At 34.8% G+C, this 12,852-nt stretch overlaps 1 protein-coding gene across 1 annotated transcript in view; it reads right to left on the reverse strand.

Moving 5' to 3' along the window:
• Positions 1 to 3,879: 3,879 nt before the first annotated feature.
• Positions 3,880 to 12,852, reverse strand: part of LOC110104616 — a 12,510-nt gene continuing 3,537 nt past the window's right edge. Inside the window, exons 2-5 of the mRNA XM_028699797.1 lie at positions 12,058 to 12,352; positions 10,709 to 10,787; positions 10,259 to 10,390; positions 3,880 to 4,137 (exon numbers count right to left, since the gene is read on the reverse strand). Coding sequence (XP_028555630.1) covers positions 3,880 to 4,137; positions 10,259 to 10,390; positions 10,709 to 10,787; positions 12,058 to 12,352 — 764 coding nt within the window. The remainder of the gene's footprint in view (positions 4,138 to 10,258; positions 10,391 to 10,708; positions 10,788 to 12,057; positions 12,353 to 12,852) is intronic.

Genomic DNA, 12,852 nt, shown 5'->3' on the forward strand with positions numbered 1-12,852 from the left:
TTCCAGATCATTTAAAGCCCTGATGAGTTAAGTGTTTCTCAAAGATTTATGCTCTTCTAAATTTAAATATGGATAATTTGATTTGTTATGGAGCAGCAAAATTTATTCATTTGTCGTCAACTTGAAAATATTTTCCTCCAGGCTTTTTTGACTCTTGAACATCTACCTGATTATTTATCATATGAGGCTATGGTGGTGACCCGTTCTAGTATAGGTGATTGTATCCTTTGAGAGACTATTTATCAAACTTAAGCAATACCGCTAAAGACAAATCACGACCGCATGGCTCTATTCTGATAGCAAATTTACCATACAAGACAATAGTTTTGCTCGTATTATTTTGAAACAATATCTCAATTCAGATGAAAGTTTCACCACCTCAAAAGTTGATAAATCTTCTAATTATCTGTATTCGCGAATGCGGAACCTTTAGCGCTAGTACTGTGCGCTATTTGACTTATGATGAGATGGTATTATCACATTGTACATCTGCTAACTTGTGATGAAGTGAGCCATATCTCGAGTAAGATGAGTTAAGTTGTTTTATATTTTTTATTTTCTTTTAGACTTTTCTAAATCAAGACAAAAATTTCTAGGAGGTTCTTGATGTCTTAGTACAATCAGAAGAAGGAGAAGTCCAGAAGACAGTGGCAAAAGAATTTACTCGCTTGGTTTAAAATACGGATGTTTGAATAATATTCTTAACTTATGAGTTAATTATTAATTAATAAACATCTTGTACAATTTGAAGTACACACTGAAGATATGTTCGCAGTATTCAAGGTTATTGAGTTAGCTTGGATCAAATAGATTAGTAAATTTTATCAGAATATTGAGGTCATCATGGTATAATTCCAGACAAAAAATTGTGTGAAGGAAAGAAGACAGAAATTCAGGCGTATGTATAAGAGGGAACACCATACAGAGATGATTTGAATACTAGGGGTATTACAAGAAATATTAAGTTATATTCGGTCAGAGGCAACACTGTGGTATCTCTTCAATGTGAATGATTTGAGATCTAGTACCAAATAGAGGCACGAAAGTTCATCCAATTCTGGATATACAAAGTTAAAGCGGGCTAGGAGATAGCAAAGTTTATCCTTTCCATCATTGCTAGTTAGTGCAACTCAAGTTATTATGCTAACTATCCAAGCGGAAACGAGGAAAAGAAAGATTGACTGGTAGTTATGAAGACAAACCAAGGGGAGTATTGAGAAAACCACCTCAATACCATCAGCACATCAAGAAAGTTTACTGTCTAATTTAAAATCTCTCAATCAATGTAGATGACAAATCAGAAATTAATGAGAGCGAGTCTGCAGTTAGAGGAGGTAGATTTAACCATAGAGAAAAGTAATAATCGAAATTCTGAAGTAAGGGAGGTATGCATCCTATGCAAGTGAATCAACAAATGATGAGTTAACAACATAAGGTAACTAATAATTTTTTTTAGCTACTGCACGCATTTTATTTTTACTCTCTGAGTTTTACTTTACTGCATTTTTTTTTAGCTACTGCCACTATATTTTTTTTTACTCCCTGCTTTTACTTTGACTGCATTTTTTTTAGCTACTCAGCGCATTAATTTTTGATTAATTTATTTCTTAAACTCAATTTATATATTTTTTTTATTTATGTGCAGATGTTCAGGTGAGGAGCCTATAGAGGATTGATAAAAAATTTTTAACAGGCACATCAGAAGATTCAGATACAGCTAGACACCTAGGCCATATTGGTACTGCAGGAACCTCGGCTCAGCCTGCTACACAGCCTCAGCAACATACAGCCTCTTCCTCATACACAGACTCAAGCATGATCACAGCTTTACCCACTCATAGAAGGGTTACCCACAGTTTACTCCAGACCCGATTCCTATTCAGATATCCTGCGGCAGAGTACCTTTCTACCCATATCTACACCCCATCGTATGCTGGTGCCTCCTACTTATCTATTCACCATATGCTCCACCCATACTATCCCCACCCACAGCCCGCTACAGCTCGGTCCTTCGAAGCGCTGGACCTCGACAGCAGCTGACCTTCGACAGAGCGGACTTCGACAGCAGGACCGACTACGGCAGCTGAGTAGAAGCAGGATACAAATGGTAGAATGTTTATACACTGAGTGCACGTAAGTCACATTCTTTTCATTTTTAGAAAATAACAAATATTTTTATTTTATTTTATATTTGTTTTAATAACTTTATTTTTGTAGTTCTACCCATCAAAACAAATGATACAAAAAAAATCGGAACATCATACGGACAGAGTTTGACGCTCCTTATATTCTTGGAATGAAGAAAATCCCGAAAGAAGTCCCGGAGATTGTGGTTCAGAGAGTTTGAGTTATTTTGGGTTTTAAATGTTATGTAATTGTTTTCCTTTCTTACTTAAGCTAATAATCTATATATTATATTCATTACTTATTTGATTGCCAGGAAAGATTTTTGTTGGCTGCCCAAACACCAATGAGGATATATAAGAATTTTGAGAACGCCGTGGTCTACTGGATGCGCGACGATGTTGACTGATATTAAGAAAGTCTGGGAAGCAACCACTGTGGATGGAGAGGTAATATGGGCTGAGTTAATTGCAGCTTGGGGCAGAAGAGTAAGAGGAAGAGGATCAAAATCGACGAACAGAGTTCTAATGTTGGTGGGTTTGGAAGTTCAACTTCATACAGCGGCTCTGCTTTCCACATACTGAGCACAGGCGTCGTTGGTTAATGATATTTTAAATATTTTTAAAATTGTCTTTTAATTATATTAATAAAATTCTCTTAATTCAAATAGAAGCGAGCTTGGTGAGAACCAACTCCTTGTTGAATTGCATAGTGCCTACTCATAAGCACAAGAATGGATCAACAGTATTGATGAGAGATCAAAAAACCTATGTAAGTATATTTTATATATGTTTAATATTTCTCTAAATTTTAGTTTAACTATATTATATTTTATTATTATACTTTCACAGGAGGGATTATAACACGGGCTCGAGAGACTCTTGCCGCATCAGTAGGCTATTCAGGCGGCTCTCTATGAGTAATTCTGAGATCGCATCTGGTGCAAGTCGTGGAGGAATGCAGCTGGTAGAGTATTGGCTTAGGTTGCCAAGCTCAGGCATACGAGGGAGTGACATCTCTACTGCATCCAGTTCGCATGAGTTTCAAGCCTCAACAATAAGTGCCCTTCAAGCTGAGCTATAACAATAGGAAATCACAAGCTATGGCAGCTAGCTTGCAAGCACAGGTTCAAGTCTCAGCTGCAAGCACAGGTTCAGCTCAGCCAAGCACATGTTCAAACATATTCAGCAAACACAATCAATTTGTGGATGAAATGCGCAAGATGAGGGACAGCTAAGTGGAAAAGATTGTCAGCTCCACCTAGAGAGAAGTCCAGGAGTCAGAGTAGTTAATTAGTTATATGAACTTATTATTTCTGTGACTGTTTATTGAACAGTTCTCTTTTAATGTTGTGTTTTAGTTGATTGTTAGTATGAACTGTTTCTTTTAATGTTATAAACTGTTGTGAAACTGTGGCATTAATTGTATTTACATGTTGTCAATGTTGTACATATGTTTGTAGAAAATTTATAGTTTTGTAGGGTGGAAATTTGATTGTTGCTGGGAAGGAATTTTTTTTTTGTCAATGCTCCAGGTTTCCGACGGATTTTGCCGCAGTTCGCCGGAAAGACGATACAACGAATCGTATTGTATGTACCGTCGTCTTTGTGCTGTCGGAAATTACCGGCTTATACCGGTGCACGTTCCTGCCGGTAAGTACCGCCAGTACATTTGTGTCGCAAACGAGTTCGTGAGGTTTCTACCACACTTATGTTGTCGTCATTATCCGCGTAATGGCGGTATATGCGACGGCTATTACGGCGGATTGGCGGCAGGATTCAAGACGTTTTCAACGTCGAAAAATGATCCATTTTTGCGCGTAGTACATCGAAACTGCTGGAAATTTCCGATGCAAATTTGCTGCGCGAAATAATTTATCAGACGGGCCAGAAACCCGGCGTAGGGATTTTCCCCCGACGTGCGCCGAAATGTATATTTCCGCGGAATATCTATGTTTTCTGCGGATTTTGTCCGCAGTGTAATTATGGGGTTTTTCGTAGTGAAGTCCACTACCTAATGCATATAGGATGTTCACTATTTGAGGAACCTAGTATACTTCAGATATGATATTGCTATGTTTTATACAAAAGATTTATAGAGGTATAATATTTAACCTAGACTGTTTAATTCACTAGTTCCCTCATATCAGCAACATCATATCCCATACTTCCTTTCCTATAGCACTATAGACATCTATATATCCTTGAGATTTTAAAGCACTGAAAATAAATAATTCAATATTTTGCATTCAACTAAGTAAACTCTTATCTTTGTCTCCATTTAGTAATCGGGATATCAATTTTTAACTCCATTCATTTAGATGAAGTGATATCATTGGAATCATATGCCAAATTTTAAAAAATTAGATGCAGAAATATAGACATGTTAAATTTTCCTAAAAAATATCAAATAGTATTTGTAAACAAGGTTGACGAGTTAAAGATAATCCTTTATGTGTTTTTTTTCCAAAATATACCATCGATCATTTTTCTCTAATTTTTGAAAAGTACTTTTATTGAGAACTACTTTGATCTCATTGAATGTTGATGTTAGGTTGTTTAAAGCCTAGTGAACTTATCCTATGCACATAAAGATGGGTGGGGGGGGGGTGTCAATTAATTTTATTTTTAATCTTACTAGAAAGATAACACAAAATAATGTTTTTGACTTGGGGATTTTTAAAAACTTAAAAATAACAACACTTATCATGAAATGAGGAAGCATAAATTAAAAAAAAAAAAAATTAATTATGATGTTGATTAATAGATTAAATTGATATATTTTTAACCATATAATATCCATAATGCAATCTCTAGCAAATCAAAATTGTAAAAAAATAAGATATAGGGAATTTAAAGACCAGAAAGAACACCCCAAAAATTGTATAGTTATTCAGTCAAATATTGACCTGCGTAGAGTCCATAGAGTCCTCCTCTCCAAGTATTGCACTAAACTTTAGTCTCTCTCCTTTATCCCCAACAGCTAGGCAGAGAAGCCCTCATAATCATTTCACCAACCTGGTGTGGTAGATAAACTTAACCTCCTTTCTCTCTGTCCTTGTGATGGCATAGAACCCTTACATTTTTTTCTCACCCTCCTAATGATGGTAGAGAATCGAGACCTCCTTTTTCACCCTTTTGATGATGGAAGAGAACTTAAACCTCCTTTCTCACCCTCCTATTGTTAGTAGAGGACCTTAACCTACTTTCTCAACCTTCTGGAGGTGGCAGAGAATCACAACAATCTTTGAGTTGAAGAACTTCTTCCCAGAGCCACCCAAGAAACATAGAAAGACACCTTAGTGAAATAAAGCAAGAAAATTTCTTGGAGAACCTCTTTGAACCCCTCACACTACATCTATCTCACACACAAGCTCTCTCTTTCTTCCTCCCAAAGCTCTATGAGATTTCTTCTCCAAGCTCTCTCTCTCTATAACACTCAGCAGCTAAAAACTTAAAATAATTGTAATGAGAGAGATCAAATACAAGGCTTCATAAAAGCCCTAATATTAAATTATGTGGGATACTGATCATACAATACAATTCAAGATCGTAAGGTACTATTAATTTAAATAACCCTATTAGTTTATAATAAAGTGTAAGGTGTTGTTTGATCAGTTTAGCTAATTGATCAAACAGTACCGTATAATATAAAGCATCATCTAGTATAATTAATAAAAAGGCTTGGATTATCATCCCGTATGATGGGAGATGATTTAAATATCTTCCCATGTAGATATTGGGTTGTATAGAATGATTGGCTCAAATTATCCTACACAATCTAACTGAATCAACTAATCCAAAATTATTCCTTAATTACATGATTAATTTATGATAGATTTAATTATATAATCCTAAATGATACATATCTTGCTATATGATTAGTACAAATTTTAATTTTTAAAACATTGCTTAATTTGTGATTGGCGATTGAGAACTTACTATCAATTGATCATCATGTATAATATTTTTCATACATCATAATTTGTTTAAATGGATTTAATTATCACAATTAGTCATTTTAATGGTTTTTTGAATATCTAATCATATAGTATGATATTTATTATCTAATACAATTAGTTCAAAAAAGTATACTCTTAATTATCTTATTATCTCACTCCCTTGAGTGTGTGTGTGCACGATTACCAAGTTTATTATCCACTAAATATATTATAAGACTCAAGAAATTTAGAAATAAATAAAAGTAAAAATATAGACTCTTTAGGACACTTAATCTTATTTTATCCGGTCTTAAGCTGATCAATTTGCACAATGTACGATGGACCTAGAATATTAGTGCACAAGAAAATATAAATGCAATAACAACAATAACACGAGATAGCATTATAAAGAATCTAATAATATTTGTTATCATCAAAATCATAAGACTCTAGTCCAAATTTGAAATAATGACCAGTATATTATGAGAAATATAAAACTATTTCTATAACACAACAAAGTACATTTAAGAGGTAAACTCAACAAATATAAAATATCATTGTCATAGTAGAAGTAATTTTTAATAAATGTATATGTAAATAAAATAGATTAATGAATGAATATTTACTTTAAAAAGATTACACCATAATATTAAATTGACCGATTGATTTAATTTTTAGTGAAATAAATCTAAATACAAGTAAACCATGTAGAATTATTAGCTATTAGGGTCAACTTCTAGAGAAATTTTTTCTAAAATTTAATTTATAATTAGATTATATGTACATGAACTTGATGTGGCAGTGGGGGGTGTGGGCATAGATCCATGATGTGATCAAATTAGTGGATGGGGGACTATCTTTCTAATGCCTAAAAGACTAAGGATATTTTAAGTGGAGTTTAATTTTAAGTTGAGTAAGGGTTAGATAGATTTTAGTGTTTACAACAACAACAACAACATCAAGCCTTTATCCCACTACATGGGGTCGGCTACATGGATAGATTTTAGTGTTTGCTAAGAAAAAATGTATTATCTAAATTTTACTTAATTTAAAATAAATGCAATTTAATTCTCTTTTTGTTTAGGAAAGAAAAAAAAGTACTCATAATTAAAGGAGTATCACGATGCCATATACAGAGTGCAACAACACTAAGCAGATCCTTGGTGTGTGAGCATAGATGGTAGAACTGCAGTGGTAAAATCATAGTGATCAAAGCATTGAAGCATCAGGCTAAGCACCACAATGACAAATAACGATAGCACCACAATGGTTGAAAGTTACTAATGGTTGAACTACCAAACATATGTGAAGAATGACAATCCAAAAAATCACTTTTATAACATAGTAGAACTGTCCAACTCAGCACAATGGTGCCAATTCAATTATTAATTAAAATTATAAATTGAAAGCTAATTTATTAGGTAATGGGTTGTTGCTATAAGTAGGGGCTACTACTACTATAATGGACTACTTCTATTGGACAGGGTTGTTGCTACTAGATAGGGCTAGTCATATATTTATTTTATAGTACTCTTACAAGTGTCAATAGAGAAGAGGGGAAGAAGTGCACTGAGTGTATAATCATTTTGTAAAGGATTTCCTGGTGATATTTATTCTTATTTTTCTCTTGTACTTTTACTTTTTACATAGCAATAAAGTGAGTTTTATTTAATTTAATTTTTCTATCTAGCTAAATCTTTTTTATAGGCTTATGATACTTTAGATACCATGCTTACTCTAGATTAGATTTATAATTTAATGATTTACTCAATATAATTTTTAAATACTTCATGCTTAATTTAGTTTATGTTTAGGCCTTGCATGAACATAAAATATAGTGAGATCTAATTAAAGCCTCGACAAAGGAGTAGAAGAACAATTAGGAGATTTAAAACTTAACTTTGTCATACGTAGACATATGGTGGTTACAAATTTGGAATCTTAAGGATATATTTGCACTATAGTTGTGAGAAATCTTAGATAAACACTCCAACAAACTCGACAGGTATGAGGAGTTATAACACTAATTCACCAAAACATTAGGAATGATCTAAATATTACAAACATTAGTTTTAAAATATCATTGGTTACAAGTACCTTATATATAGAATTTGCTACTTAAAATTGTAGTGGTTAATTTTAATAGCATGCACTTTTTATTTGAGCTATAAGTAGATCATAAAAATAGTATTAGAGTGACCTTAGGATATTTTCATACAGCTCCCTTGACCCTCTCAATGCCTATCCAAATCATCATTGATTATTCAATAGGTCAACAACTCAACAAGCCCCTTTAAACTCATGGGAAAAAGTCAAATCATGGCCACATCACCCTGCCACCTTGGCAATCCTATTCTCCCATCTAAATCTTGTTCAAACATACTAGAAAGTAGTTAATTTCCTCTTCTAAGAGGCCCTAAACTAGCCCATTAAACCAAGATATGCTTGAGTTTAGCCAAATGAGGGAAAAGGGTGTGGTCCCTCTCCCCACGGAACAAGGGAAGTCACACTCAAAAACCAACCCTATTTCCTAGCTTTAAGCAGCTTAGGGTTAACTTGGCATGTATCCAAGCTCCTCCCAACTCAATCCAGTCAATTCGATCAAAATTAAGGGCTTAAGGTAGGGAGAAACTATGCCTAAGGGATTATTCAAGCTCATTTCATATTCAAACTCCATCTCCAGTAGCCCCCTCTCTAAGAAAAACCCTTCCCTATCTTCTCCAGCCACATCTAAGGCCTTTCCAAGCTTCTCCCCATCATTTCCAATCCTCGAATCACTATTTTAGTGAGAAGAGAGCATTCTAGTTAGAAAAAGATAGTTCTTTTCATCAACTTCAAATACATTAATCAAAAGCTTCTAGGGTCTTCAGAAAACTTGTAAATGATTTCACTAGGAGCAAATGGAGCCCAAGATCTAAAAAATCCAACACTTGGATTGTAAGTTATTCTCATTTTAAGTTTAAATTTAAATTTGAAACTACTCAAACTTTTCTTTACATGGAACCTCAAAACTCCCGGCAAAGGAAGTTCATGTTCTCATGAGCTTATGTTTCCAATTTCATTAAATTTGGGGGAGCATTTTAAAAGTTATAAGAATTTTAATTTTCTAGTTCAGTTTGAACTAAAACTGTCTAGATTGATCTCAATCATCCGATTTTCCTTCTTTATAGGTCGGATGGCCCATAATTAGTTGGACCATGCTCATCTTCCCGTGGATTTGAATCTGTGTCATTCTGAAACCACAAAAAGTTGGTATGGCATAATTAGAGTTGTTCGAATCAGCCGTGGTTGAATCAATGGCTCTAATATGTCACTGACATGGATAATTATGAAACAAAATCACGTCGCATGTTGCATCGTGATATCGACACCTATCTACGCAATTTTGAGCCACCGTGCGCTACCAATTGCTCTCTCAGTTGATTTGTTGTTTTAATTCAATAATGGAATTAAATAATTCAATTAATAGCCAAAATGTTCAAAATTCACAGTAAATTAATTTATTTTACCAAATTAAATGTTTTTGGTCTCGTTGGAAAGATAATTTAATATAATATTAATTAAAATTAAAACTGAAATGTTTTGATCATTTGTTTGTGAGATATTCTAGTTGTTTGAAATTCCTTTTTTTTTTTTGCAATTTTCTCACAATCCGGTGGTCAAATTGGACCAAAATTTTGATGAAAACTATTTGGGTATCTTAGGCATTTACTATAATATTCCTTGGACCATATACCCTTCGGATTGTTGTGATGTAAATTTTTAAAATAAAGGGAGCATTTTGGACCCAAAACATTAAAAATTTATAACTCTCCAGATTTCTTGAAAGAGGCATCAGAACTCTGATTCACAACTTTAACATCATTAATCTTATCACCATCATTTATTTCAATATCTGAAAAAGAATTTTTTTCTTCAACTATTAGAGATTTTTCTTCATTTGTAGCTTATGAATGAAAATCTTGATGTAAAACTAAATTTATAGAAATAGAATTATTCATGCAGGAAGATGATTCTTCAAAATGAATAGATTTGGAGGAAGAAGATTCAGAATCATTAATGAATGTCATGCTTTTTCTTCCATCAAAGTTTTGATTAATGACTCGAAGTTAATTTCTCTTTGCCTTTTGAAAGACTCGGAAACTCAGAAGAATTCAAATTCAACAGAAAATTTGAATTTTTTGAAAAACCTACATTAGCACCTTGAATGATTCCAATGCCATGGTAGCATTTCTTTGGTGTTTGAATACCAAAGTCTTCCAGTGAAGGTTCTGACTTTAATCTTTGAATCATCATCTCCGGCGAGAGGAAGCCGACGACCAACCTCTGCCATTAAGCAGAAAAAATGCAACAGACGAACTTCAAAATTCAAAATCTCACCATTTCTCTCTCTTCCACGTTATGCGGAAAATAAGTGTTAGGCTTTTTTCCTTTGGAATATATGTTTGATTAAGGGCATGTAATATACTTGGGGATTGAAAAGATGCAACCTAAGATTAGGAAATAGGATCAAGACCACGTACATCAGAACACAGATTTGATAATTATTAATATAGTAAGCGCTCTTCCTTCAAAGACTCTACGATAATCCAAGTCATTAGCAAGTTATTTAATGACAATATGTTTTGAATCGAAAAGGCAAACAAAGAACGTACCAGAACGATTAAGGTTAACAAAAATCTGACGGATATCATCAGTATTGGCCGACGCATAGGAAACTTTCCTACCAATGTAAATTCAAAAGGATCAGTCATTACAGGGGCGGATCCAGCTTCTTTTTTCAGGGTGGGCAAAAAAAATTTTTTTTGTGGGGAATGGGCAAAGATGCTTAGGATTGATTAAATGAGGGCAAACAAAATTTTTGAGAGGGGGCAAAATACCCAAAATACCCAAAATATTCCAAAATATCCCTCTAAAATTTAAAAAAAAAAATTTAAGGGGGGGCATTTGCCCCCCCTCAACTCAAGAACTTTTATTACATCCAGTGAACGTACGCTCCTCTACGTTCGGTTTAGGAAAAAAAAGCGCCTGCACAGAGTACCGGGTACAGAGTTGTACAAAAAACTCGGTATAGGCACTTTTTTGCCTAAACCGAACGTAGAGAAGCGTAGATTTGCTGGATAAAATAAAAGTTCCTCAACTCAATGGGGATCCACCCCTATCAGTCAACTTAACCAAAACATCCTCAGAAAAATAGCAGTTGGAACCCCATTAAAAAGTAGATTTCGTGTAGGAAAATGAAAGAGATGTAGAAGCGGTCATGTCAGACATAACCTAGCTCGTTGGGTTCACTTTGGCTTAACTTATTTCAATTGTTTAACCTGACTTCCTTTTTGTGGGATTAATTAGGTCTGTTGGAATGATAATTTTTTTAATAAACTGCTTCCTTTTCATATTTCTTCATCGTTCTTATACGTACGTCTCTTTACGTGCTATCATTTCTGTTTAATTTGATTATTTGGAGAATAAGTTTTGACCATATTTTCTATTAGATATTTTGGGGATGTTACTGGTCAATTATCTTCCTTTCCTTTCTGCAAACTTCTCTGCTAAAGTATTATTAATCCTTTATATCTTTTCTAAGTTGAAGGTTATTTGATTAGTGATAAGATGCTTCCAGATTTATTTATTTTTCTAATTATTTGTTTCTATTTATTAATTTTTTTGCCTTAGCTTCTTCTTAGCGTTGTTATTTTACTGAGGCGAATCTGCCGTTCATTTGTTTCAGCTTAGAAATTATTCGGAAAAAAAAAAGGATCTATTTGGCAAGTCTCTTAACTGTTAATATTACTGGGTTCCTTAGAATTCAAGCTCTAAATTTTTTCCGTTTATTTGGAATTAATTTAAAAACTGTTTATGATCATTATTACGGGTGTCAATATTGGACCCGACCCGAAAACCTGATCCGAAAATTTCGGGTTTGAGTTGACCCGACCCGAAATTGGGTCCGGAAAATCGACCCGTTTGCAAAACCAGGTTGGGTTCGGGTTGACCTGGGACCCGGAATGACCTGACAACCCGTTTGCCCGCTCTGACAAGCCCTACCCGAGTATGCCCGCCTGCCCCGGCCAGTTGCCCCGGCAGCCCCACGGTTCGCCTGCCCACGTCGCGTCGCATCAAGCCATCGAGTCGAGTCCGCGCGTCGCTTGCTGTAGCGTCGCCGGCACAACTGCCGCTGTGGCTGCTCCGGCTGCAGCGCTGTCGCTTGCTGTAGCGTCGTTTGCGGGAAATCGAAATAACTGAACAAGCGGGTCGGGTTTGGTTGACCCAAACCCGTAATGTTCGGGTCTGAAAAATCGACTCGTTTGAAAAAACGGATCAGGCTCAGGCTGAACCGAACCCGAATAGTATCGGATCAGTTCTGAATTTGACCCGAACCTAACCTACTACTTGAAATTAACACCTCTAATCATTATAACCTCCGGAAATTTATTGACCGGAACTTTTTTTCTCTGCCTTCTTATTCGCTTAAAATGACTCACTCAAATATGCTACTAATGCTTGTGATCTCATCTGGACGGTTCCTTTAAAGAAGATACTTATGATGGTGCTTGTGGTTGGATTTGAGAAATTTCAATGGAAAGATTACTGATGCAGTGCACGTTTAGCTACGGTGTGCTGAGGAACACCGACTACTCTCCCCAACGGTTTCTGACAGCCACTTCCAACTTTCTTTTTTTTAGTTACTACATTCCACTACTTTGCTTTGCAGTTTTTTTTTTCAATTTTTAGAATTACCTCTTTAGAAGAAGGTTTATATAGGAGAATGCCTGAAGATGAAAGGCAGA

The sequence above is a fragment of the Dendrobium catenatum genome, unplaced genomic scaffold, assembly GCF_001605985.2.
Source record: "Dendrobium catenatum unplaced genomic scaffold, ASM160598v2 fragScaff_scaffold_1391, whole genome shotgun sequence".
In the NCBI taxonomy this organism is placed as follows: Eukaryota; Viridiplantae; Streptophyta; class Magnoliopsida; order Asparagales; family Orchidaceae; genus Dendrobium; species Dendrobium catenatum.